This window comes from Microcaecilia unicolor, chromosome 3 (genome assembly GCF_901765095.1).
Source record: "Microcaecilia unicolor chromosome 3, aMicUni1.1, whole genome shotgun sequence".
Lineage (NCBI taxonomy): Eukaryota > Metazoa > Chordata > Amphibia > Gymnophiona > Siphonopidae > Microcaecilia > Microcaecilia unicolor.
The window spans coordinates 170,820,308-170,845,535 of record NC_044033.1 but is presented as its reverse complement, the minus strand read 5'-3'; the positions used below and the strand labels follow the sequence as shown (position 1 = coordinate 170,845,535).

Sequence of the window (25,228 nt, the reverse complement as noted above, 5' to 3'; positions counted from 1 at the left end):
ATGGTGTACAGCGCTGCGTATGCCTTGTAGCGCTATAGAAATGATAAATAGTAGTAGTAGAATAAAAGACATTTATAAAGACCTTCAGCAGAACTGTAAACAAAGATATCACATTTGGCTTCCCTCGCATGTATTTAGGACCTGTCCCTCCTCCCCTTCTGCAGTCTAGGCTATTTCCCTCTCTCTTCCACTCTTGCCAGTGCAGCATCTGTCCCTCCCCTCCCCCCTGCATCTCTCCCTCTCTGTTAAACCCTCCCCGGACTACCTTTCAACTTTTTACTGCCAGAGGTAAGCCAGCAGTGGCAGCGATTCACACACACTGAATGCGGCTGGCCCCAGAGCCTTCCCTCTGCCACAACTTCCTGGAAGACGAGAGATGCTGGACAAGGGGCAGAAGGATGGGAGAGAAAAGAGAGGGAGAGAAGCTGGATTACAGTAGGGAGGGAGGAGAGAGATGCACGGCTGTCACCCTCTATGCTAGGGGTCCCCAAACATTTGTCCTAGAACCTCAGCAATATTTAGAAAGCAAAACATGCAGATATTTCCACGTGTACCCAGGATGCAGTGCTAGAATTTAATCTCACTCATTATAGTGGTGGGTCTCACTCTTTGGGACAGGCTATCCCTTGGCATCTCTGTGTAAAGCACTGTGAGAAGTGGATGCAAGGTATTGATACACTAGATTAACAAAAACATCTCAGCAGGGAATGCCACTATAGGATGCTACTGCAAATAAAGAGGATGCATATCATACATACCTGCTGCCTTCCAGTGACACTTGCTGTAAATAAAAAGGAGAGAAACATTTTTAACTGAACTCTTTACACTGGACTGATAACCTCCGTTGCTACTACTGAAAGTTACGCAATACACACTACCACTTTATTTCTCATGCCAAAATGAACTTTCTATAGCTGATTATCTAACTAATTTTATAATTCACTCTATCATTTAGAAACTTCAATGCAACACCACTGTATTATTCTACTCTACCATGTATGCGCCTTAATGCAACATCACCTGTAAGTCTCTATCCAGAAATGGCGATCACCATTACGGCATAATGTAAGCCACATTGAGCCTGCAAATTGATGGGAAAATGTGGGATACAATTGTAACAAATAAATAAATAAACTCCTGATTGCTAATAAAAAAGCCTTACTGAAAAGTCTGCAGCATTAAAAAAGGGCTCCCCACAGAGGAAAGGACGGGAAATTAGCATTTGCAGTAAAAGGGAAATGTTGCTCAAAATCAAACCAAGCTCTGGATGAGAACATGACATTAGGCAGGGCTGTGCAGGTTGCACACTGCCTTTGGTGACATTTAGAGCTTGAGTTTTGATGGTATCCAGCACAGAGCTGCATTACATTTGTAGGCCTACTGATAAACTGCAAAGTTATCCTTTAATAAATTTTATATCTACGTTGGATGTCTTTGGTCTGTTTTTTGAAGAGCTTGATTGTGTTCCCACTTTTCTGATTCTCAAACTGCAAAGTTTAGCACAATTCAGCATCGCTTAACACTCATGATGGTAATCAGTGCCTGAACTTTGCACGGCTCATTAGTCACAGCAAAAAGTTGAAAACAGCTTAAGTTCTTGTAGATTTGATTGCAGCTATATCCTGAAATGTTGCAGCAGTCTGCTATTCATACTGTATGGTCAGGTAGACTGTGAGAAAATGTTTGTATGCCAAAATTTAAACTGAACTGAGTGTAGTTCATACGAAAATATGAAATAAATACACAAACTTCAACGGTCTGTTGATGTTTGGGATTGCAGTTAGTAGGGTTTAATTTCTGAGAGAACAGCCTGGAATTTGTGTGCTATTAGGGATAAGGGGGGGGGGGGGGGGGGGCGCTTGTGACTCTGCTGGGGTCTTCAACTGAAACTTTAGAAGTATAAAGTCCTTCTCTTCCACCCAAACTACCTGATCAACCTATATCTAGAGTCTTGACTGGGGGTGGAAATGAAGTGAGGTAGAAATATAATACAGAAAAGCTGTTGGGGGTGGTAGAGGTGAACAGTCATTTCCTCTCTTTACCAGCTAGGGGTCTTTCACCCTCTCCGTCTCATGCAGAGCTGGAGTGAATAAATATTTCAATTAAGGCACTGTTTTAAATATATGGCTAGTTGTTTTTGCCTTCATGCTTTAAAACCGTTTGGGCTGTAAGCATGTATATTGCTTAATAGTTTAAAACACTTGATATACCACTCTTCTAATATAAGTCATAGTAGTTTACAAATTAAAAAATAAAAGATAAACCCCCCTATTTACTAATCCGTGCTAGCGGCTGCACTGCACTAATGCCAACACATCCCCATTCACTTTGAATAGGCTGTGTCGGCCTTGCTGCACAGCTCAGTAAACAGGGGGAAAGAAAGAAATGCATAAAATGATAGAAAATGATCAGTCACAAGCAGTGCTTTTTTTTGTATAAAAAAAGGTGCCGGTACTCATTATGGGCGGGATCACCACATATGGCTCCACCCTATGATAGCCACACCTACATTAGCCACACCCCTTATGCCAGCTATGGCGCTTATAAACTATACATAAATGTGCAAAAACACACTCAAAACATTACCGTACCATACCACCACTAACTTCTAAAGACTTTATTCATTAAAAGGCAGCGCAGTAAATATTACACCAGGCCCTAAAACACCAATGCCACACCTAGTGAGCAAACAGAACAGGACTGCTGCAAGATCTCCAAACTAGTACAAAACAGAGACAGACCCTCAGCAAATATGAAAAAAGGGACCACAGACCAGTAACAGAGACATGAAGGCAAAATAGTGAACTGGAAACCTCAAGAAGTCAGGCTTTGCATGGACAGCAATAGTAAAAAAAATGCAAGATATCAGAGATGGGCATTTCTAAAAGCTCCCAAAACTGTGCAAGGAAAGACACTTGAACTCTACTGATAATAGTATAGTTAACCTCAATATTTAAAATGGAGTAAAATAAAAGAGCTCAGTTACAAGAGGACACTATGGGGGTATTTTACACAGCTGCGCTAGTGATTCCTGTGCAGTAAATGAGAGGAAGCCTATAGGAACTGAATGGGCTTCCTCTCATTTACCGCGCAGGAATCACTAATGCTGCTTTGTAAAAGAGGCCCCATATGATTAAGTGTTGCAAATCAGCTGTGGATATTTTTCATGGGTCAAAAACCTCCATTTAATATTTTGATGTTTTTATGTTATTTTTAAAATTATTTTGCTTTTTTTGGCTTTTTCTTCAATTATATATACAAATATTTCCAAAAGCTGATATATTTCAATTAGTAAATTCAGAATAAAATATGTCTTTCTACCTTATTGTCTGTGCATTTTATTTTCCTAGTCACAGTGTATTTTCTGTTTTTGCAGGATCTTTCTTCTGTCTCCAATCCATGTACACCATCAGTCTTCCCTCTGTGTCCGTATTGGTCCCATCCAGCATCTCCATTTTGTGTCCCTGTCCCTATCCTCCATCATCCACATTCATCATCTGCCCTCTCATGGTCTCTATCCTCCCATTACATTCAGCATTTTCCCTCTGTGTTTCTCTGTCTTGCCCTCTCCTGCATTTTATCCTGTTTGTTCCTCCCCACCCTACTCCACCTCACTGTGTCCAGCATTGCCCCTGTGTGTCCCTTCTCCTATGCTTTCTCCATGCCCTGCATCTCTCCTCTGTCTCCCTGATCCTCCACTCTCCCTCTCTTTCCTTCCTCCTGTAGTCCTACGCTAGGGCCTGTATGTCTTTCTCTCTCTCTTTCCCCCACCCCCATATCATGGTCCATTATCGCTCTCTCTTGGGTCTCCAATAAATCTCCCACTCTCTTCCACTCCTTCAATCCGATCTTTATCTCTCTCCCCCACCTCCATCCTGTCTTTCCCATATCCAGCACCTCTCTCTCCCTCCCTCCACAAATCCAGCGTTTCTCCCCTTTCCTTTCACCCCAGCCTCATGGTCCTGACTACCGGCGATCGATTCTTCTTCTCTTCCCTGTGGTCCGAAGATGCTACTAATTTATTTATTTCAGAACATTTATACCCCACCTTATACCACTTAAAGCAGCCTCAAAGCGGCTTACAATGAACTGTAAATCAAGTACAATGACAATAAAGACGGCAGAAGAATCAGAGGGAGAAGAGAAGGGGAAAATGCACTGGAAGGCTGTGGTCAGGTTAGAGGAGGAAAGGGTACAATGAAAACAGAAAACAGATTAGATAAAAGAAACAAAAAGGAAGGGCGAGAGAGTCCAAAATGGGCCGTGAATATGATGGTAGGAAGGACTTCAGATGAGAATTGGAGGTCGAGATGTAGGCCGAACCTCCCTTTGCTGCCTGCAGAGAGCACAGTGGATTGAATAGTGAGTGAGATGATGATGAGATATGAGCGACCTAGCAGTGCTTGATTGAGGCTTCATTCACAAGGATGGCAGAGAAAACATCCTGTTGCTTTAAATCGCTGTCTTGTGCCTCCTGAAACTCAGTGCTGGATAGATGATTCAATTGGACCCCTTGGCTGTGCGCTGTGGCTCTGTCAGGGATCATGCGGCCTGCCTCCTGCACCATCAACCAACACTCCACTTTCATTGACAGGATCGCAGCTCCGCGGCCGACGGGGCACCACCTGCAGCATGGACAACCGGCCTTCCGACGACGACACTGCAGAGTTAAGCGCAACTCAGGAATCCCACACTGTGCCCGACCACAACCGCCGCCCAACTCCACCATCAACGTCTCTCTCCCGCACGAGTCCGCCGCTGTAGAGGCGACCCGCGGTCCTGCGGGCCTGATTTCCAGCCCTACTGACATTGGCTGCTGTCAGTGGCGCTCAGCGACACAGGAAACTGGCCGAAAGGCGACCAGCGCTCCACGGCAGCCCATGAAGCAAAAGGTGAAGAGAGCAGACCAGATCATGGCCAGGCGACGGTCTGGTGCGGCAATGGCAGCAGGAGCCAACCGTGGCCATTTGTCTTGATTACTTGAAGTAGCAACACCGTAGCGAGTAAAGCTGGCAGCCTCTGTCTTCCCAGCGATGCCTCCGGGCTCCTGCCCACGCGGAACAGGAAGTTGCATCAGAAGAGGGCTGGAGCCCAGAGGCATCGCTGGGAAGACAGAGGCTGCCTTCCTTAATCGCTGCGGTGTCGCTACTGACGGTGATCAAGGCAACTTAGCAGCACCATCGATCACGCTGAAGAGAGATGTCCGCTCCTGAAGGTAACAGCCTGGGACAGAGCCTGCAGGTCATGAGAGGGAAGGGAGAGACCGATTGCTGCAGTAAGAGCAGGTAGGCTTTCAAATTGGCGGTGCCTCAAAAAAAAAGGTGCCGGTACGCCATACCGTTGCGTACCGGCACAAAAAAAGCACTGGTCACAAGACTATCCATTCTATCTGAAAACATCTCATAATCCCATACACACCATGTTTTTACAGGCCATCAGATGATGCCACCATAATCAACCCATGTATCCAAAGACCATTTGAAAAAAAAAAAGTTTTTAATTTCACTTTAAACTGCTTAAACTGTGGTTACCCCCATTTTTTAAAAACATAGGTGACTGATTTGGCCAGAGGGACACTGCATATTTAAGAAGGGTGAATATTTAAATATAAGGAAGTGAGGCGTCAAATATATTGCTTGATTATACTCTCATGTCTGTTCTATTTGACCCTCTTTGGCCTTCTACACAGCCTCTGCTCCAGCATTAAATAGCAAACATTTTTATTTGCTCAATTGGCTATTATACGTGGAGGGGCATTTTTGATATGATGTCTAAGTCCAACTTTGGATGTTTTGCTCAAAAATGTCCAAACTTCAATGGGGGATACAGCCATTCTCAAAAAGTCTATCTTTTTTAAAAAAATTCCTATTTTCTAGATGTTTTGTGCTCAAAATGTTTACTTTTTTGGCTCATTTTCGAAAAAAACAACAATATCCTAGTGAAAAACACACAAAATCAAACCGTTGGGATGTAGGAGGAGCCAGAATTCTTAGCAGACTGGCCATATAAAGATCCCAGGAGAGCAGTGGTGCACCCTAGGGGGCACTGCAGTGGACTTCACATAAAAGGTCACAGGTACACATCTCACCATTGCTCCTTTGTCTGCAGAGCCCTCCAAAACCCACTACCCCGAACTGCACACCACTACAATGGCCCTGATGGGTGAAGGGGGCACCTATGTGTGGGTACAGTAGGTTTCTAGTGAGTTTGGGAGGGCTCACAGTTTCAATTAGCACTGATAATTGGGTGCTAACAATCCATTATTGGCACTAATTGACAATAACTGGAATTTACATCTTTGCAGTCATTATTCTATAAAGATCTGCATATAAAATTTTCACATGGATCTGAAAAGGGGGCATGGCTATGGGAGGGTTGGGGCATTTCTAGGATTTGCGAGCAGTGTTGTAGAATTCGGGGAATCAGCGCCTAATTCAGATGCAGGGATTTACACCAGGGTTCAGTTGGTGTAAACCTTCGCACTCAAAACTGGGTGCTGATCCCAGTGCTGAGAACTATTTTATGAACAGCACCCAATTTTGAGCGCCATTTCTAGAAGAGCGCGTGGAGGGGCATAATTGAACAAAAACGTCTATCTCCATGGGCGTTTATCTCCGAGAACGGGTCCGTGAAGGGGCATACCGAACCGTATTTTCGAAAAAAAATAGACGTCCATGTTTTATTCGACAATTTGTGAGCTGGGCGTTTTTGTTTTTCAGTGATAATGGAAAATGAAAGCGCCCAGCTCAAAAACGAATAAATCCAAGGCATTTGTTCGTGGGAGGGGCCAGGAGTCGTAGTGCACATGCCAGCACACCAACCGGGCACCCTAGGGGGCACTTTTACAAAAAAAAAAAAAAAAGGTAAAAGAGCTCCCAGGTGCATAGCACCCTTCCCTTGGGTGTTGAGCCCCCCCAAATCCCCCTCAAAACCCAATGCCCACAAGTCTACACCATTACTATAGCCCTAAGGGGTGAAGGGGGGCACCCACATGTGGGTACAGTGGGTTTGGGGGGCGGTGTGGAGGGCTCCCATTTACCAGCACAAGTGTAACAGGTGGGGGGGGGGGATGGGCCTGGGTCTACCTGCCTGACGTCCACTGCACTCCTTAATAACTGCTCCAGTGACCTGCATACTGCTGCCAGGGAGGTGGGTATGACATTTGAGGGTGAACATAAAAAGTTGTGAAACTGCATATTTTTGTGGTGGGAGGGGGTTTGTGACCACTGGGGGAGTCAGGGGAGGTCATCCCCGACTCCCTCCAGTGGTCATCTGGTCATTTAGGGCACTTTTTGGGGCCCTATTCGTGGAAAAACAGGGTCCAGGAAAAGTGCCCTAAATTCTTGCTAAAAACGCATATTTTTTTTCCATTATCGGCGAAAGGCGCCTATCTCTGATCGGCCGATAACCACGCCCCAGTTCCGCCTTCACCATGCCTTTCACACGCCCCCATCAACTTTGTCCGCATCCACGACGGAGTGCAGTTGAAAACGTCCAAATTCGGCTTTCGATTATACCGCTTTATTCATTTTTGTGAGATAAACGTCTATCTCCCGATTTGGGTCGCAATATAGGCGTTTTTCTTTTTCAATTATAAGCTGGTTAGTGTGCATTTTTTTGGCATCCAAATTTGGCACCATTTATATTAATGAGTCCTTTATGTGTTAAAATTTAGACACATATGCGCAGGGTAACTGGTTTACAAGAAATAAGTGCACTCCCCAGTCTACTTGCTTCCACAGTTTAGCCTTCCCTGGTTCCTTGAGCAGGTAAACAAAGACTTAAATAGTGGGCTTTACTCTGAAACGTGCCCATGTTCTCCTTCCCAAGTAACACCAAAAAAAGAAGGAAACAGTCTTACAAACAAGTCCAAGGAAGCAAAAAGGAGTAGGGATAGACAAATAGCCTTTCAATAAATCCAAAACGAGGCTCTCAAGGATAAACATGGATATATTTTTTTTGAAAACATCTATTTTCTACATGTTTTGTGCAGCAATATTAGAGAAGTCATTGCAGTACCCAAGGATTCGACATGGAGTCGTGTTTTGGCATGAACACACCTGCTTCAGGAGTCATATAATCTTGTTAAATCCTCCTCCTCTATTGCCGAGTATTTAAAAGCACCCATAGGGGAACAGCAATTGATAGAACTACTGAATGTTATAAAAAAAACAAAGAAACCTTGGCTGGCAAGCTCAAAACAATGCAAGCGTCTTGGCAAGTTCTTGAGTACTGCAACGAGTCCTCTAATACTGCTGCTTTAATAAATAAATCCATATTTATCCTTGAGAGCCTTGTTTTGGATTTTATTGAAAGGCTATTTGTCCATCTCTACTCCTTTTTGGTTTCTCATTTTCAGCTTCCCAAGTATCCTGCAGTGTAGGGCTTTTAAATTTCCTGTCTAGCTCTTCCACCCAGCTGAGGCCAGAACAGACCCTTGCCCTGCTCTCTCTTGGAAACCCATCCTCAGGGACCTATCAAAAATACAGGCTGGCTCCTACTAACAGCTTACTTACTACTACTAGTTAGTATTTCTATAGCGCTACAAGGCGTATGCAGCGCTGCACAAACATAGAAGAAAGACAGTCCCTGCTCAAAGAGCTTACAATCTAATAGACAAAAAAAAGTAATCAAATCAATTAATGTGTACAGGAAGGAGGAGAGGAGGGTAGGTGGAGGCGAGTGGTTACAAGTGGTTACGAGTCAAAAGCAATGTTAAATAGATGGGCTTTCAGTCTAGATTTAAAGGTGGCCAAGGATGGGGCACGACGTAGGGGCTCAGGAAGTTTATTCCAGGCGTAGGGTGCAGCGAGACAAAAGGCGCGAAGTCTGGAATTGGCAGTAGTGGAGAAGGGAACAGATAAGAAGGATTTATCCATGGAGCGGAGTGCACGAGAAGGGGTGTAGGGAAGGACGAGTGTGGAGAGATACTGGGGAGCAGCAGAGTGAGTACATTTATAGGTTAGTAGAAGTTTGAACAGGATGCAAAAATGGATAGGGAGCCAGTGAAGCGACTTGAGGAGAGGGGTAGTATGAGTAAAGCGACCCTGGCAGAAGACGAGACGGGCAGCAGTTTTGAACTGATTGGAGAGGAGAGAGGTGACTAAGTGGGAGGCCAGCAAGAAGCAGATTGCAGTAGTCTAAACGAGAGGTGACAAGGGTGTGGATGAGTATTTGGTAGAATGCTCGGAAAGAAAGGGGCGGATTTTACGGATGTTGTAAAGAAAGAAACGACAGGTCTTGGCGGTCTGCTGGATATGAGCAGAGAAGGAGAGCGAAGAGTCAAAGATAACCCCAATGTTTCGAGCTGAGGAGACAGGGAGAATGAGAGAGCCATCAACAGAAATAGAAAACGGGGGGAGTGGGGAGGTGGGTTTGGGGGGAAAAATGAGAAGCTCGGTTTTGGTCATGTTTAATTTCAGGTGGCATTGAGACATCCAGACAGCAATGTCAGACAAGCACTTTGGTTTGGATGCAAGGTGAGATATCAGGGGTAGAAAGGTAGATTTGGGAGTCATCAGCATAGAGATGGTAGGAAAAGCCATGGGATGAGATTAATGAACCAAGGGAAGAAGTGTAGATAGAAAAGAGGAGGGGACCAAGAACAGAACCCTGAGGTACGCCGACAGGCAGAGGGATAGAAGTAGAAGAGGATCCACCAGAGTGAACACTGAAGGTGCGGAGGGAGAGGTAGGAAGAGAACCAGGAAAGGACAGAGCCCTGGAATCCAAGTGAGGACAGGGTATCGAGGAGTATGCTGTGATCGACAGTGTCAAAAGCAGCGGAAAGATCAAGAAGAATGAGGATGGAATAGAGACCTCTGGATTTAGCCAGTAATAGGTCATTGGAGACTTTAGTAAGCGCAGTTTCGGTTGAGTGGAGAGGGCGAAAACCAGATTGTAGTGGGTCAAGAATAGCATGTGAGGAGAGAAAATCAAGGCAGCGGTAGTGAACAGCACGCTCAAGTAATTTGGAGAGAAAAGGGAGGAGGGAGATGGGTCGGTAATTAGAGGGACAAGTAGGGTCAAGTGAAGGCTTCTTAAGGAGACGTGTGACCACTGCATGTTTAAAGGCAGTAGGGACAGTTGCAGTGGAAAGTGAGAGGTTGAGAATGTGACAGATAAAAGGAATAACAGCAGGTGAGATGGCATTAAGAAGGTGGGTGGAAATGGGATCAGAGGAACAGGTGGTACATTTTGAGGAAGAAAGGAGAAGTGTAGTTTCCTCTATAGTAACTTCAGGAAAGGAGGAAAAGGAATGGGGGTAAGGAGAGAGAGGGGAACGGACTAGTGGAGGGAGAGGTGGCGAGGTAGAGAATTCAAGGTTTATCTTTTGAACCTTGTCGTGAAAGAATTCAGCAAGGGTCTGAGGAGATAATGAAGGGGGGAGTTGGGGGAGGGGGCACCTTCAGGAGAGAGTTCAATGTGGTGAAGAGAAGTCGAGGGTTAGAGCCAAGAGAGCTGGTCAGTTGGATATAATAATCCTGTTTGGCGCGTAAAAGCGCAGATTGGAAGGAGGTCAGCATGAACTTAAAGTGTAAGAAATCAGCAAGGGCCCGAGATTTCCGCCAGAGGCGTTCGGCAGAGCGGGTACAGGAACATAGGTAGCGGATATTAGAAGTCAGCCAAGGCTGGGGTTTTGTACGCCTTATAGGGTGGGTCATCAAAGGTGCAAGAGTGTCTAAGGCAGAGGATAGAGTATTGTTGTAAGAACAAACAGCCTCGTTGACAGACGTGGATGGTGCCACACTAGAAAGGAGGTTTGAAACATGGGAGGGTAGAGATGAAGGGTCAATATCGTGAAGATTCCTAGATAAATTAGATAAGATAGGACGGGACTGGGAGGGAGGAGATTTAAGTGTGAAAGTTATAAGATGGTGATCAGAGAGGGGAAGATTAGAGGCAAGGAAACTAGAGGGTGAACAGTTGGAGGAGAAGATGAGACCAAGACAGTGACCATTTTGATGAGCGGGGGAGGTGGAGCATAGTTGGAGATTAAAGGAGGATGTTAAAGCGAGTAACTTGGAAATATAAGAGTTCGCAGGATCATTAGCAGGAATATTAAAGTCACCAAGGATGAGAGAGGAGGAGGAGGAAGGATCATGGAAGAAGACAAGCCAGGCATCAAAGTCACTGAGAAAGGATGAAAGGGACTTATCAGGGGGACAATAAATGACTGCTATTGGAAGAGGCAGAGGAGAGAAAAGGCGAATAGAGTGGACTTCAAAGGAGGAAAAACAGTGAGATTGAGGTGGAAGAAGGGGTTGAAATCTGGAGGAGGGAGAGAGAAGTAGTCCAACACCACCCCCGCGACCAGCAGGGGGAGGAGTATGTGAAAAAAGATAACCGCCATGGCAGAGGGCTGCGACTGAAGCAGAGTCATCAGGGCAGAGCCAGGTTTTTGTTATGGCGAGCAGATGGAGGTGACGCGAGATAAAGAGGTCCTGGATATAGGGGAGTTTTTTACAGATAAAGCGGGCATTCCATAGGGCGCAAGAGAAGGGCAGAGAAGAGGAGGGGAGTAGAGGAATAGAGATGAGGTTAGAGAGGTCGCGGTGAGATCTGTAGAGTTGGGATAATAGTTGGTGAGGAGGCCAGGATTGGGATTGAAGTCACCGGCTGAGAGTAAGAGAAGGAGTAAAAGAGAGCGGAGGAGAGTAGGAGATGTGTGACCATGAAGGCGAGAGGTATTTAGGTGGAATGGGGAAGGCAAAATGGAGGGGAGAAAGAGACGGAGATTAAAAGCCAAGAGGGAGGAAGAGGGTAGGAGAGAAGGTGAGGTGATGAAGTCGATGGATGGGCAGTGAGTTCCTGTAGCGGAGAGAGGTAGGGGGTGAGGGAAAAGATTAGGAAGGGACAGGGCTAGAAAGAGAATATGAATAGGGGCCATAAACGACTGAGGTACTTTAGCACCTGGGAAGAAGATTAGATGTAAAGAGAAAAATGCGCGGCACCTAGAGCGGAGGCCCTGAATGGATCGGAGTGGACCTGGATGTCTCCCCGGAGAAGGCTGTAATGATATGCAGATGAGCTGCAAGTCCTCCACAGTACCTGAAAGGCAGCCGGTGGTGGAGCTGGGCATCTCTCAGCTGAGGAAAGGCTTACCAGGGGTTAGGCCGAAGCCAGCATTCCTCCCCTGAGGGTCGCCTGATCCTAGCCAAAAAGCACCTGGAAACTCTGTGCACTTGGAGCGAGGGCCCTGGGAAGATCGGGGTGGACCTGGAGTCACCCCGGATACAGCTGTGAGGAAATGCAGAAGGGCTGCAAGTCCTCCACAGCACCTGGTGGGAGCGCTGGGCACCTAGAACGGAGGCCCTGAATGGATCGGAGTGGACCTGGGTGTCACCCCGGAGAAGGCTGTAAGGATATGCAGATGAGCTACAAGACCTCCACAGCACCTGAAAGGCAGCCGGTGGTAGAGCTGGGCACCTCTCAGCTGAGGAAAGGCTTACCAGGGGTTAGGCCGAAGCCAGCATTCCTCCCCCTTTTCCCTAGGGCAGTTTATTTTCTTTCTGCGCAGGGCTGGTATGCCCTGTTATAAATGTCTTTGGTTCTCTGTAGGCTATTAATCCCACCAGTCATTATCAGAAGAATAATTTTTAACTTTTCTTTTTTTCAGTAGTCTTTGGTGGAATGTTATAAATAGGTGTGCTCTTTTAAAGTTTTGATTGTGTTGTATATTTTTGTGATTATTCTTTTTATGTTACCCTGTGATCTGCCTAAGAATTTTTAAAATAAATAAATCAAGCTCTAAATTTAGTTCACAAGCAGGCTTATTTTCAAAAGAGAAGGGCGCCCATCTTTCGACAATAATCAGGAGATGGGCGTCCTTCTCCCAGGGTCGCCCAAATCGGCATAATCGAAAGCCAATTTTGGACGTCCTCAACTGCTTTCCATCATGGGGACGACCAAAGTTCACGGGGGCGTGTCGGAAGCGTAGCAAAGGCGGGACTGGGGCGTGTCTAACATATGGGCGTTCTCGATCGATAATGGAAAAAAGAAGGGCATCCCTGACGAGCACTTGGGCGACTTGGTCCATTTTTTGTTACGATCAAGTCTCAAAAAGGTGCCTGAACTGACCAGATGACCTCCCCTTACTCCCCCAGTGGTCACTAACCCCCTCCCACCCTAAAAAAAACTTTTTAAATATTTTTTGCCAGCCTCAAATGTCATACCCAGCTCCATGACAGCAGTATGCAGGTCCCTGGAGCAGTTTTAGTGGGTACTGCAGTGCACTTCAGGCAGGTGGACCCAAGCCCATCCCCCCTACCTGTTACACTTGTAGTGGTAAATGTGAGCCCTTCAAAACCCACCATAAACCCACTGTACCCACATGTAGGTGCCCCCCTTCACCCATAAGGGCTATGGTAGTGGTGTACAGTTGTGGGGAGTGGGTTTGGGGGGGAGTTTGGGGGGCTCAGCACACAAGGTAAGGGAGCTATGCACCTGGGAGCAATTTGTGAAGTCCACTGCAGTGCCCCCCTTTGGTTAAAAGTGCTGCCAATTGGTGTCGTTGATAAAAATGATGAGAGAAAATAATAAGAAAACAATGGAAAAAGATAAGTGGTTATGCCTATCACATATATGTTTTTGAAATAAGTTGATACTACGCACTGTTTGAAGTAAGGGTGGTCCTATGAGGATTTGCATTACATCCATTACTCAATGGACCAAGGAACACTGTGTTCCGATGGTTTAAGTTGCAGTTAGATCTGATGACCCCCCAAAAAAGAATATAAAAATAAGTTTTCTCACTGCATGATTAAAGTTTGATGCACTGTTACTCCTGCTTAAATCTATTTAAGAGTGCTATTTGGTAAATTTAAGAGCTTATAAGAGATTTTTTTGTTTGGGACACTTTACAATATTATTTAACTACTAGTCGCCACATATTTTACAATATATGGTCCTTCTATTTGAAAATTTCAATTAATTACCGTGCTTTTGAGCTGCACCTTGTAAATATGACAATTAATTTAGAGAAAGCATGAGGCAGGTATTGATGCGGTACGTGCAACAAACACTTAATAAGGTAAGCATTGTTTTGCTAAACATAAATCTAGTTTAAGCACAATTATAATTAAATACTGATTTGTGACTTTGTTTTTATAGCTTTGTTGGACCACACCCTGAGGCAGCATTTGCAAAACATGACGCATGTTGGTTGTTGCGTCCATACTTTGCAATACCCGAAGATAAATGTCAATCATGTCTAAGAGTATTTTCAAGTTTTAACATTTTAAAGTCAAGATAAAAGAAAAATCTTTTGTATATGGAAGTAGACAAACCAGTGTTGAAAGTATCAATGACAATTATAATTTTGTGGAAGATATTTAAATAAACATTTGGATAAGAAGTGAGATTTTTTAACTTATTACATTTTTGAATATGTGCTACATAGAACTGTGACTCTGAGGATTTGAGAATTTGATACAGCTGGGAACAATAATTATATATATTAAGTATCCCCGCTACTATACATTGATCTTCAAATAGAAAACTCTGGTTTATGACATTTTTTGTGTATACTACTCAAAGGTCGTAGTGGCTCATAAATAACATGAGCAAAATGGAAAGGAATGCCAAAAAGTAGATAGTAAAGAATCACTCACCCAGAGAAACATACACCGCAGGCAAACTAAGACTTGGGCTCTGCACACATGAGGGTCAAATAAAATTCAATGACAGGCTGCATTCGGTTGACAGGCCGAAGGTAGCTCAACCTTCCCACAGACCAATGGCCTGGAAGAAAGTTCCAGCCCCCCTCCCCAAAACAAAAAGTCTGCATTAAACTGCAATGTGACAATTTTAATGCCAAAGAGTTCTACGTACTGCCCCCCCCCCCCCCCCGACCCTGTAATAATTGCCCGGGTAAATGTTGCTGGTTACTGTAGGCCACAGGAGATCCTTTGCTGTAAAAAGGGGGATTGCCAATGCCAACATACAAGATCATTTTTTCTACATATCCCCAAACCTCACAGTTCCAATCTCTCGTCCCCTGATATGGCATCTGGTCCCATTTTGTATTTGCTGCCTTGTCTACTGGTAAAGACTTTGTTGGAGGCCCTAGGAAAACAGAATAGGGTGAATGAAATCATGGGGGTCTGGGGCAGGAAATACCACTATCACCATTCATTCTGGGGGAAATTGGAGTCCACAAGAGTTCTCTAAGTGGACCGTCACATGTTCATGCATCTCTATGAAAAGGGATACTGACCAGGGGAGAGAGGAGATTTGCTAGATATAGATGGAGGGCAGGGGAGGGAGGAGAGTTGCTGGACACGGATGGATGGATGAATGGAGGGGAGGGCAGGGGAGAGAGAAGAGTTGCTGGACATGGATGGATGAATGGAGGGGAGGGCAGGGGAGAGAGAAGAGTTGCTGGACATGGATGGATGAATGGAGGGGAGGGGAGTGAGGGGAAATGCTGAATATGGATGGAGAGGAAATTGCTGAATTTAAGGACTGGATCGAAACGCTTTGAGGGCAGATGCTGCAACTGGAGGAAGGATAGGGACAGGGTGCCACAGATGGTAGACAGAACGCATAAGGACACAGGAGGATGGTGGACATGATGAGTGAAAGAATATCAAATGGAAAGAAGACACCATAAAACAGACGACACTGGGACCAAAGCAAATAGAAAAACTAAATGCTCAGAAAACAAAGGTAGAAAAAAGTATTTTATTCAGAATGTATTAATTGGAATATGTCAGCTTTTGGAAATGTGTATCTGTGATATTTTGCACGTAAGTTTCAATTTCTCTAGTACTGCTGCATGCCAAGTCTGACTTCTTGAGGTAATTTTCCAGTTCAATATTTTGCCTTCATATATTTTGATTTCTAGTTCCTTTTGTCATATTTGTTGTCATGTGTTTTTCATGTGTGATCAAGGTGCAGCATTCTGCTAGCGTGTACTATTTGCAACCCTTTTGGTTTTGGTTTTTTCACTAGGTAGTGTATTGGTGTTTTAGAGCCTGGTGTAATTACAGTGCTGCCTTTCCATGCATAAGATTGTAGCTCGTCCTGTCCTTGGAATTAGTGCTGTTATGATTTGGTAAGTTTCTGAGTGTGTTTTTGCACAAGTTTGTGTATAGTGTTTTGCAGTGGAAAGATTGTGTGTTGGCCGTACTAAGGTGACATCAACACTTTAAATTCATTTTAGTTTGTTTGTCATAACATCAGACATGGTTTTATAATATTTTGGAGGATCTGATGTTGAATTGTTAAAGGTATTAATTGCGACTATTTTACTTTTATTTATTTATTTTTCCTGTGTGTTGTCGGACAATTATGGATGTAAGCCCCGCCCCCTGGTACCACCCATAACCCGCCCCCTTTAGCCTCCCCAAACAGTTGGGCCACCGACCGCCTATGTTTGCGAGGTTATCAGCTCTTGGTGTGTCTTTGCTGTTGTTCGTGACTGGTGTGGTGTCTAGTAGTTTATTCACGAGTTGGAAGAGTTTGTGTGTGTCCTTGTAATTTGGTCCAATTTCGTTTTTGTAGTATAGTCTTTTGGTTTGTCTTATGGTGTATTTGTATTTTCTTCGGAATTGTTTCTAAGCATTAAGTGTGGGATCGTCTTTCTTTTTATTCCATGCACGTTCTAGTTTCCTAACTTGTGTTTTGAGTTTTTTCAGTTCTTCGTTGAACCATGGTATTGAGTTCTTTCTGTGCGAGGTTCTGGTTTGAGTCGGGGCAATGTTGTCTAATATTGTTCTGCATCTGTCGTCCCAATCTAGGAGGAATTTGGTTGTGTCTGCCTTTGCTGTCCATCCGTTATAGTAGATCTGTTGCCAGAATATTACCAGGTCCTATTTTTCCTCTCGTGGTGTAGGTTTTTCGTTCTTGTTTTTTGATTGTGGTTTTCGTTCGCCATTGGAGGGACATGTATGCTCTGTAGTGGTCTGACCATGGTGTGGGTATTCATTTTGTATCTGCTAGTATAAGGTTTAAGTCTGGATCGAATTTATATGCGATAATGTCTAGTGTGTGTCCTTTGATGTGTGTTGGTTGTGCATTTGGTACGTGAAGGTCCCATAATTATAGGAATTCTTTGCATTTTTGGGTGCTTGTTAAGGTAGGATATTCCAAGTGCAGGTTAATATCGCCTATTATGATTAGGTTTGAGGTAGAGATACATGTGTTCAAGATGAAGTCCATGAGGTGTGTTTGAGTGTCTTGCCAGTTTCCGGGCAGCCTGTAGAGTAGGATTACGTTAAGGTGTTCCTGTAGGTTTGGGTGATTAATTCTTACCGATGCAATTTCAAGTTGAGGTAGGATGGATTCAGCTGTAGTAGTGATAGTGAACTCGGATTTGTATATTATGGCTATACCGCCTCCTCTTTTCCCGTTTCTTGTCGAGTGGGTAATTTTGTATCCTGGTGGGCATAAATCTAGTATTATGGGATCATTAGTGTCGTGGATCCAGGTTTCAGTGATGAATAGGAGGTCAAGTTTGTCTGTGGTGATCCAGTCTGTTATAATCGCTGTTTTGTTTACTATTGATCTGGCGTTTGCGTATCCCAGTTGGATTGTATGGTACGGTTCGATCCGGGCCATGGATGTGTTAAATTTTTATTAGTTGCCTGTTTTCTTGGTATTTGGTTTTGTTCTTTCCTTTCTTCCCTTTCTGTTGGTTATTTCCGTATGTATTTGTTTTTCCTTTAGTTGGTTGTTATTCCTTTGGTCTGGTGAGTTGTAGATGGGTTGTCTATAGGGTTTGTGTATTGTGGGTAGGTTGTTGTTTAGGTTGGGAGTGGTCCATGCGTGGTAGATTAGGGGGAGGAAGTAGATTATCATGAATAGTTTTTTGGTATTCATGTTGGCTGTGGTTCGTGTACAGCTTAAACAGTAATCAGTACAGTATACGCAGTACAGTATGAGCAGTACAGTATACGCAGTACGGTATGAGCAGTACAGTATAAACAGTAAGCTGTATAGTATACACGGTACAGTATGGGCAATATAGTGTAAGAAGTACAGTGTGAGCAATGTAACTTAAACAGTAAGCAGTGCACAGTATAAACAGTATACGCAGTACAATATAAGTGATACAGTCTAAGCAGTGCAGATCTTGCTTCAATATAATGCTATTAATAAACCCTAGCAAGCCTTTAACAGGTGTTTAAATTACAGATGTGCAATAATCTTAACCAGAGTGGGACCAGGCTGCTGGCATCGGCGTTTAAGAAGGAGATAGAGCAGCTTTTAAACTAGAAATGGGGGGAAGGCCGACAGTCGCTCAAAAGAGCATGGTTCGGGATAAGGTATCTTTCAAAGATATCACCATAACAGGGAAGATAGAGTATCCTGATAGTGAGGTTGCAAAAGAGATTGTAGTAGATCGGGTATCTTTAAATAACAATAAAAATCAGACAAAAGATTGCCAATTAATACTGTCAAGTACTAAGCATGATGTACTTAGGAACAACAAACATAGTTTGAAATGTCTATATGCGAATGCCAGGAGCCTAAGAAATAAGATGGGGGAGTTGGAATATATTGCACTAAATGAAAAATTAGATATAATAGGCATCTCTGAGACCTGGTGGAAGGAGGATAACCAGTGGGGACACTGTCATACCGGGGTACAAATTATATCGTAGTGATAGGGTGAATCGGATTGGTGGAGGGGTAGCATTGTATATTAACGAGAGCCTTGAATCAAATAGATTGGAAATTCTGCAGGAAACAAAACACTCCTTGGAATCACTGTGGATTGAAATTCCATGTGCAAAGGGGAAAAGGATAGTGATAGGAGTGTACTACCGTCCGCCTGGCCAGGACGAACAGACGGATGCGGAAATGTTAAAGGAAATCAGGGACGCAAACAAACTGGGCAACACAATAATAATGGGGGATTTCAATTACCCGCATATAGACTGGGTTAATGTAACATCTGTACACGCAAGGGACATAAGATTTCTTGATGAAATCAAGGACAGCTTCATGGAACAGCTAGTTCAGGAGCCGACAAGAGAAGGAAAAATACTAGACTTAGTCCTTAGTGGTGCTCATGATCTAGTGCAGGGGGTAACGATACGAGGGCCGCTTGATAACAGTGATCATAATATGATCGGTTTTGATATTGGGTATTGAAGGAAGTGCAACTAGGAAATCAAGTACGCTAGCGTTTAACTATAGAAAAGGTGATTACGACAAAATGAGAAAATGGTAAAAAAAAGACTGAAAGGAGCAGCTCGCAGAGTAAAAAACTTGCATCAGGCGTGGATGCTGTTTTAAAAAACACCATCCTGGAGGTTCAGGACAAATTATATTCCACGTATTAGAAAAAAGGGAAAAAAGACTAAACGTCAGCCGGCGTGGCTAAACAGTAAGATAAAGGAAATCATTAGAGCCAAAAAACAATCCTTCAGAAAGTGGAGAAGAGAACCACTGAAAGTAACAGGATAGATCATAAGGAATGCCAAGCCAAATGCAAAGCGGAGATAAGGAGGGCAAAAAGGACTTTGAGAAGAAATTAGCGTTGGAAGCAAAAATACATAGTAAAAATTTTTTTAGATACATTAAAAGCAGGAAACCGGCCAAAGAGTCGGTTTGGGCGCCGCTGGACGAAAATGGTGTTAAAGGGGCGATCAGGAGGACAAAGCCGTAGCGGAGAAATTAAATGAATTCTTTGCTTCGGTCTTCACCGAGGAGGATTTGGGGGGGACACCGGTGCCGGAAAGAATATTTGAAGCGGGGGAGTCGGAGAAACTAAACAATTCTCTGTAACCTTGGAGGATGTAATGGGTCAGTTCAGCAAGCTGAAGAGTAGTAAATCACCGGGACCTGATGGTATTCATCCCAGAGTATTAATAGAACTAAAAAATGAACTTGCGGAGCTACTGTTAGAAATATGCAATCTGTCCCTAAAATCGAGTGTAGTACCGGAAGACTGGAGGGTAGCCAATGTTACTCCGATTTTTAAGAAGGGTTCCAGAGGAGATCCAGGAAATTATAGACCGGTGAGTCTGACGTCGGTGCCGGGCAAGATGGTGGAGGCTATTATTAAGAATAAAATTGCAAAGCATATACAAAAACATGGACTGATGAGACAAAGTCAGCACGGATTTAGTGAAGGGAAGTCTTGCCTCACCAATCTAATGCATTTTTTTGAGGGGGTAAGCAAACATGTGGACAATGGGGAGCCGGTTGATATTGTATATCTGGATTTCAGAAGGCGTTTGACAAAGTGCCGCACGAAAGACTCCTGAAGAAATTGCTGAGTCATGGAATCGGAGTAGGGTATTATTATGGATTAAGAACTGGTTGAAAGATAGGAAGCAGAGAGTAGGATTGCGTGGCCAGTATTCTCAGTGGAGGAGGGTAGTTAGTGGGGTCCCGCAGGGGTCTGTGCTGGGTCCGTTGCTTTTTAATGTATTTATAAATGACCTAGAGATGGGAATAACTAGTGAGGTAATTAAATTCGCGATGACACAAAATTATTCAGGGTCGTCAAGTCGCAGGAGGAATGTGAACGATTACAGGAGGACCTTGCGAGACTGGGAGAATGGGCGTGCAAGTGGCAGATGAAGTCAATGTTGACAAGTGCAAAGTGATGCATGTGGGTAAGAGGAACCCGAATTATAGCTACGTCTTGCAAGGTTCCGCGTTAGGAGTTACGGATCAAGAAAGGGATCTGGGTGTCGTCGTCGATGATACGCTGAAACCTTCTGCTCAGTGTGCTGCTGCGGCTAGGAAAGCGAATAGAATGTTGGGTGTTATTAGGAAGGGTATGGAGTCCAGGTGTGCGGATGTTATAATGCCGTTGTATCGCTCCATGGTGCGACCGCACCTGGAGTATTGTGTTCAGTACTGGTCTCCGTATCTCAAAAAAGATATAGTAGAATTGGAAAAGGTACAGCGAAGGGCGACGAAAATGATAGTGGGGATGGGACGACTTTCCTATGAAGAGAGGCTGAGAAGGCTAGGGCTTTTCAGCTTGGAGAAGAGACGGCTGAGGGGAGATATGATAGAAGTGTATAAAATAATGAGTGGAATGGATCGGGTGGATGTGAAGCGACTGTTCACGCTATCCAAAAATACTAGGACTAGAGGGCATGAGTTGAAGCTACAGTGTGGTAAATTTAAAATGAATCGGAGAAAATTTTTCTTCACCCAACGTGTAATTAGACTCTGGAATTCGTTGCCGGAGAACGTGGTACGGGCGGTTAGCTTGACGGAGTTTAAAAAGGGGTTAGATAGATTCCTAAAGGACAAGTCCATAGACCGCTATTAAATGGACTTGGAAAAATTCCGCATTTTAGGTATAACTTGTCTGGAATGTTTTTACGTTTGGGGAGCGTGCCAGGTGCCCTTGACCTGGATTGGCCACTGTCGGTGACAGGATGCTGGGCTAGATGGACCTTTGGTCTTTCCCAGTATGGCACTACTTATGTACTTAATCATTAAAAGCATTATAGATCTTGTTTCAAGGCTATGAGTTGTAATGCAAGCAGTTAAGAGGCATATAGATTACTGTTCTAGCTGCAGTGTGATACCTTCTGTATGAGTTCTGTCGGTCTTCCGTTCTTTGCTTTTCCAGATTCGTCAGCTAGATGAGATTTGGGGTTTTTTTTTGTTTTATTTATTCTCTGGCGTCGTTGGTTGGTGATTTTATCAAAGGAATCATGGATGTAGCAATCGGAGTCCTTTCCCTGCGCTCAACTCTGGTCACAAGGAGTTACACCAACTAAAACCAGCTGCAAATCCAGGCGCACAAGTTGGGCACGGTCCCCCCAAATTTTATAACACTGAATGCGTTCTAAGGGAATGCCCCTGGCCCGCCCACGCCCTTCCCATGGCCACACCCCCTTTGCAGATACTCACCGAAATATTTACAAGCTATCCTATAAATGGATGCGTGTGTTTTTACATGCATCTGTTGTTTTTGCCACATTTTGGCGCCTTGCATCTGTTATTTTGCTTTATTACGCCAAACATTTTGGTGCAGAAGTAGTGCTTAACGCTCAGTGCCATATATACAATTCCTCCCCTAAATTCATGAGTTGTCACTATTGAATGTTAATATGTAGGACCCCTAGGCAGTCCACATGCACTTAGTTTAACATTTCTTCACTTTTCTCTGTAGTTTCTTTTTTAACATCTCTTTGACAGCCTCAAACTAGAAGCAATTGATGGGGGAAGAATGTCAGCAAGAAACAATCTACTTTGTTATCTCATTCATCATGAACCTGGACATGACCAAAATTCCAACTGGACTGCAATTCACAACTTTCGATCATAAATCAAAGTTAGATTGAATCATCTTTTAATTTTCATTCCCTTTGTGCTGCTGAACAAAACGCTCATCATCATGTTGTTCTCGCTGCAGGACACATTACCAAGAATAATTTTCTCTACCAAAGAAAAGCCATTATTTGATTAGGTTCTAGTTTATCACATGCTGTATATTGCACGGTCTCTCAATGAGCACAATTACGGTGTCATCTCCATCTCAATGATGTAATCTTATCAGCGTCTAGTTTCATTCTTCTTTGCCAGTGCAGCATATGATTTATTTAGAAATAATCTGTGTACCACTTTTCTATATTGTTTTCTGTTATCTCACCCAGCAATAATAGGAGGGGGGGGGGGGGAAGAGGGCGAGAAGAGAAATAAGAAAGAAAAGATAAATATTTTATCCTCTTTAATACTTACAGCTGGGAGCTGGAAATGTGCTGTTGATTTGCTCCATGACATCTGTTAAATCTGTGCTAGTGTTATGGGGTAGGACCAATAATTCATCTAGAGGCAAAACCAACAGATGAGAATCAGATTTAATAAAAGAAAAAGATTCCAAAATAAAAGCTTGCCAAACATCCTGCTCAAATGATGTTTTGTACTTAAACTTAGCAAAGACCACAAAAACCTAAATAATTCATCATTTCATAACTCACATTTCATAATTCATAAACAACTGTGGGAGCAGAGAACCCTCCAAACACAATGAATAGCCATTTTCCCTTTCATATCAATTTAGAGTTAGAAATGCTTGTCAAATATACCAAAAGCTCAGATAAGCAAATTCACTTCTGGAAGTAGTGCATGAATCTAGGACTTCAGGAAGAATCTGCTCAGATTTACGTATGCATGTATTTATTTATACCATGGTTTAACAAAGAACTGAAAAAATTAAAAACACAAGTAAGGAGACTTGAATGAGCATGGAAAAAAAATGAAAGATGAACATACACTTAATGCATGGAAACAAATGCAAAGAAAATACAAATATATAAAAAGACAAACCAAAAGGTCATACTACAAATCCAAAATAGGGCCAGATTACAAAGACACACATAAACTTTTCTAACTCATGAACAAACTACTTGACACCACACCGGTTACCACAGACACCCCATCAGCAGATAGCCTGGCTAAATACTTCAACGAGAAAATTATAAAACTACGATCCACATTACCACTGACCACGAAAAATTCATTAACTGCTTGGACCCAATCACCGATGAATACCCAGCAGACCGAATCTGGACAAACTTCAATCGACTGACGGACGAAACCGTCACCCAAGCAATCACCAGGTTTGCTAAATTCCACTGCAAACTGATACGTCCCAACAACCTAATAAAATCCGCCCCTCAACGCTTCATAATAGACCTCACGTCATACCTAAACTACATGCTACAACATGGACTCTTCCCTAAGGATAAAGAAAATATATTACTCATCCCAATACCCAAAGATTTAAAGAAAAAGGCAAATGACATAACCAACTACCGCCCGGTAGCATCCATCCCTATGGCAGTAAAACTAATGGAAAGTATGGTAACCAAACAACTTACCGACTACTTAAACAAATTTTCAATACTACATGAATCACAATCAGGATTTCGATCCAACCACAGCACCGAAACAGTACTAATCACTCTCCTAACCAAATTCAAACAAACAATTGCAACTGGCAACAGTATACTTCTCCTACAATTTGACATGTCCAGCGCGTTCGACATGGTTAGCCATAAAATACTATTGAACATCCTAGAATACTTCGGGATTGGAGGAAGTATACTAAGATGGATCAATGGCTTCCTAACCGCAAGAACATACCAAGTGATATCTAATTCGAATACATCATCACCATGGAAACCTGAATATGGAGTACCCGAGGGATCGCCGCTCTCACCAACCCTTTTCAACCTGATGATGACACCACTGGCCACATCGCTATCCAACCAAGGCCTCAATCCTTAGATCTACACGGATGATGTCACAATCTACATCCCGTTCAAACATGATCTAACAGAAATCACAAATGAAATCAAACACAGCCTCCAAAGAATGAACTCATGGGCAGATGCATTCCAACTAAAGCTCAACGCAAAAACAAAACAAAACACAATGTCTCATCCTTTCATCACAATATAACACGAACAAACCCACCACTATAAAGACCCCAGACTACACCCTTCCTGTCTCGGGTAGCCTGAAAATTCTCGGAGTTACAATTGACCAAAATCTCACACTAGAAAGTCACACGAAAAATACAACAAAGAAAATGTTCCATTCAATGTGGAAACTCAAAAGCGTAAAACATTTCTTCCCAAGGGAAATATTCCGCAGCCTGGTACAATCAATGGTGCTAAGCCACCTAGATTACTGTAATGCCATCTACGCTGGATGCAAAGAACAAATCATTAAGAAACTCCAATCTGCCCAAAACACATATTTGGAAAAGCGAAATACAAAAGCGCAAACCCTAAGAGAAAAACTACACTGGCTCCCACTAAAAGAACAAATTGCATTCAAAATCTATACCCTGGTTCATAAAATCATTCACGGCGAGGCCCCGGCATATATGTTAGACCTCATAGACTTACCAACCAGGAACACAAAAAGGTCAGCATGCACACTCTGGAATCTCCACTACCCCAGTTGCAAAGGACTTAAATATAAATCAACATATGCATCCAGCTTCTCCTACATCAGCACGCAACTATATAATGCACTACAAAATGTCATAAAAACAATGCACGACCTAACAACCTTCTGAAAATTACTAAAGACTAACCTGTTCAAAAAGACATACCGCAATGATCCATCCTAAATACCAGACAACGAAACTCTACCAGAACCAGACAAAACCGAACTCTCCATACCTGACTGCTTCAGTCACTCTGTCACTAATGAACGATAACGAACTATCACCTTCTCAAGCAGGAAATGAACTGATTATCTAACTTACTCTATCATTTATGAACTTTAAT

General features: G+C 43.4%; 1 protein-coding gene across 7 annotated transcripts in view; it reads right to left on the bottom strand.

Moving 5' to 3' along the window:
* Window positions 1-25,228, bottom strand: part of LOC115465822 (utrophin-like) — a 1,296,369-nt gene that overhangs the window by 13,454 nt on the left and 1,257,687 nt on the right. For all 7 annotated transcript variants that reach the window (XM_030196568.1, XM_030196575.1, XM_030196573.1 and 4 more), the window contains 2 exons: window positions 22,665-22,751; window positions 759-781 (listed from right to left, as the gene is read on the bottom strand). In XM_030196568.1, coding sequence (XP_030052428.1) covers window positions 759-781; window positions 22,665-22,751 — 110 coding nt within the window. The remainder of the gene's footprint in view (window positions 1-758; window positions 782-22,664; window positions 22,752-25,228) is intronic.